The sequence below is a fragment of the Propithecus coquereli genome, unplaced genomic scaffold, assembly GCF_000956105.1.
Source record: "Propithecus coquereli isolate 6110/MARCELLA unplaced genomic scaffold, Pcoq_1.0 Scaffold38, whole genome shotgun sequence".
Classification (NCBI taxonomy): domain Eukaryota; kingdom Metazoa; phylum Chordata; class Mammalia; order Primates; family Indriidae; genus Propithecus; species Propithecus coquereli.
The window spans coordinates 4,564,912-4,568,282 of NW_012149507.1; the positions used below are offsets into that span (position 1 = coordinate 4,564,912).

General features: G+C 34.8%; 1 protein-coding gene across 1 annotated transcript in view; it reads right to left on the minus strand.

Annotated features, from left to right (window-relative positions):
* SMCHD1 (structural maintenance of chromosomes flexible hinge domain containing 1) overlaps window positions 1-3,371 on the minus strand; it is a 175,263-nt gene that overhangs the window by 92,388 nt on the left and 79,504 nt on the right. Inside the window, exon 10 of the mRNA XM_012652077.1 lies at window positions 1,645-1,843. Coding sequence (XP_012507531.1) covers window positions 1,645-1,843 — 199 coding nt within the window. The remainder of the gene's footprint in view (window positions 1-1,644; window positions 1,844-3,371) is intronic.

The window sequence follows — 3,371 nt, forward strand, 5'->3', positions numbered from 1 at the left end:
AAAGAAAAAACACTTTGGTACTATCATTAGAAAAACTAAAATTATTTTCTGAAGTTCTCCACTTATTCTTAACAAATCTTTGTAAAAATGCAGCAGCTTCTTCATACAAATATGTCATAGGTAAACATGTGTCTTAAAAGTCCATAACTCCTTCAATTATTATGAATGCCAAAGCACCTGAAACCTTTTTTCTCCATAAAATCTTGCTCTCAGACCATTAACAGCAATTTATAAACTTTAACAAGTTAACGCATCTTTCAAATAAATTAGCTCAAAACTTGTCTATGATATTTCTTTTCCTTACTTGGCTTGAAAATTCTAAGCGTAATTTCCATTAGTCCAATTCAGAAATTCCCAAAGACTATAAGAGTTTATACCCTTTCTAGCCACATTCTAAAATAGTTCTCTTCACACACACACACACACACACACACACACACAATGGGTTACTCCTTGCTGTTTCCCTGCACTTACCTATATGTGTGTGTCTATGCTCAGATAATCTTATTTTACTCAATCACACAAAGCATTTAACAAAATGATCATCCCTTCCTTCTTGTAAGTCTTCACTTAGCTTCAGAGATACCATATTCTTCAAGTTTCCTACCATCTTACCAGTTTATCCCTGTCAGTCTCCTCGGCCAGCTCCTCCCTTCCATTCTAGCCCCTGAATGGTGGAAGTGCTGTAGGCTCATTCTTTGTCTCTTTAGCTACACTCCCCACGTCGTCTAGGTGATCTCATCCAATTCTATGGCTTTTAGTATATGATGGTGTCTTTCTCATTTATGGAGAGAATGGATGCCCTTCTACCTTCGTTCTACCTTTGTAATTATTTGTGTAAACCCAAGCCTCTAATTCTTTCAAGGTCTACACAAATGCTACTTCTTGCCCCATGATTTGCTCTTTTCTCCCAAGCCCCAATACCATCCAAAGTGAAAAAATCCTCTCCTTTCCTTCTAACCTGCCAAAGCATTATTAATCTTCTCTTTTCAATGCACGTATCCTCTCCTTACCTATTATTATTTATGTTTACATCATCTCCATTTGTAGGCTACAATATCTCTAAGAACAAAGTATGTATCCTACATCTTGGCTTTCTCCACAATACAGTCAAAAGCTGCAATAACTTACTGTGTTTGCAGGTGCTCATCAAAAAGTATTTAAAAATCATTAATTCACACCACATTAAAAAAAAAACAAAAACACTGAGATCTCCATGCAAGTAGGGTTTAATGTCAAAAACAGTTAAAAAATATTGCTGATTAAGCTTTTGGCAATAAACGAGGTTTTTTTTAATGCTTTAATAAATTATGTAATTAAAATCAGTTTGTCCTTTTCATTCTCTCCTGGCTTCCGAGAAGCCAATATTTGCATTTTGTTGTTACTGTTGTTAAATTCTAATATATCTAACTTAGTTTCAAATTCTACTACAAATTGAATCTAAAAATAAGTTAAATCTCTAGAGATGATAGAAGGCACCTGGTGGCAAACACGTCCTTGAAGAGTCTGAGTAAAATTTTTTCATGAAATGTAAGATCGGAGAAAAGCTATTTGTAAAAATAAAATATTTTTTATATATGCAAGTTTGCGTATGTATTTTAAACTAAATTAAATGTTATAAGAAAAAATAAAAACAAGTTAAACCTACCAGCTGTCCTGCTTTGTATATCTTTCCATCCCATTCTATTGCCGAGTATGTTGCCCAGGGGCCTTGCTTTTTAGAAGGAAGATCAGGACGTGTAATTACTCCTTTAAACAATGTAAATTTTATTTGTTTATCATACTTTTCATGACAGTCCTTCAGCCATAAAGCAAATTCTCTGTCAATTTTCATTCGTTGCTCCTGTAAAATTTTAAAATGTTCTATGAAATATAGGCTACTAGCATACAAATATAACCATAGATACTTGTCACTCACTTCATTTTTCCTTCCATATACCCCAAATCAGAAAACCTAATAAAAATTAAAATATTTTGCCAAATCCTTCTCTTGTAAAAATTTAGGAGATTGCAAACAAAAGCATTACCAAAGAAGACATCTCTGATATCATTCTTGGAACCAAGATCTCATTGATATCAACAATATCAACAACAATATATCAACAATATCAATATCAACAACAAATATTAACAACAAAATCAATATCAACAACAAAACTTTCCTTTCCTACTTTATTAGGTCATTAAATATGAAATGTCCGATTTTGAATCAAAAATGTAATTTATTATATCTCAAACAAGAAGCAGTACAATTAATCAAAGTATGTGCCTAAACTATCAACACAGTTTTGCCATCTTCACAGTAGCGTGCTTATGCCAGCAGCGAAGAAGCCTGGAAGAGTGAGAGGCAATGAAATCACGAAAGGCATTTTCCACGGTTTGTTCAGAATTGAATATTTTTCCTTGCAAGAAGTGGTCCAAAGCCTTGAGGAAATGGTAGTCAGTTGGTGTACGGTCTGGTGAATATGGTGGATGAGAGAGAGTTTCCAAGTCCAGGTTCTGTAGTTTGAGCAGCATTGTTTTTTGCAACATCTGGTCTTGTGAGAGGATTGGCCTGTCTCTACTGACTGATCTCAGCTGCTTAATCACAGCCATCCTCATCGTTTCATCCAGTTGGTTGCAGTAGACATCCACTGTAATCAATTGACCAGGTTTCATGAAACTGTGGGGATAATACCAGAGCTGGACCACCAAACAGACACCATTAGCTTTCCTTGATGAATATTTGGTTTTGGAACATGTTTCAGCACTTCATCTTTATCCAACCATTGTGCCAAATGCTTGCAATTGTCAAAAAGAATCCATTTTTCATCACATGTAACAATACAGTGTAGAAATGATTCACCTTTGTGTTGCGACAGCAAAGAAAGACAAGATGATTTCTCTTCTGATCCTCATTTAATTCATGCAGTACCCATCTATCCAGCTTCTTTACCATGTCCATTTGTTTCAAATGGTCCAATATTGTTGGAATGGTAACGTCACACCTTGCTGCTAATTCACACGTAGGTTGGGATGATTCCACTTCCACTACAGCTTTCAGCTCACCATTACCTTATCTTAGTCTCAGGTCACCCACATGGCTCATTTTCAAGATTAAAATCACCAGAATGGAACTTCTCAAACCACTGATGTACTATGCGTTCATTAGCCACATCCTTCCCACATACTTTGTTGATATTTCGAGCAGTCCACGATGCATTGGTTCCATATTAAACTCACAGAATAGAGTTTAATAGAACTCATATTTAAAAATAACACAAATTTTTTGGTTTTGCAAAAATTGCTCTAAAAAAAAATTTGAGAGATAATCACAAGCCAAAATGTGCATTTGAAAGAATGAGGATATACCTTCACAATTAAAAAAAAAA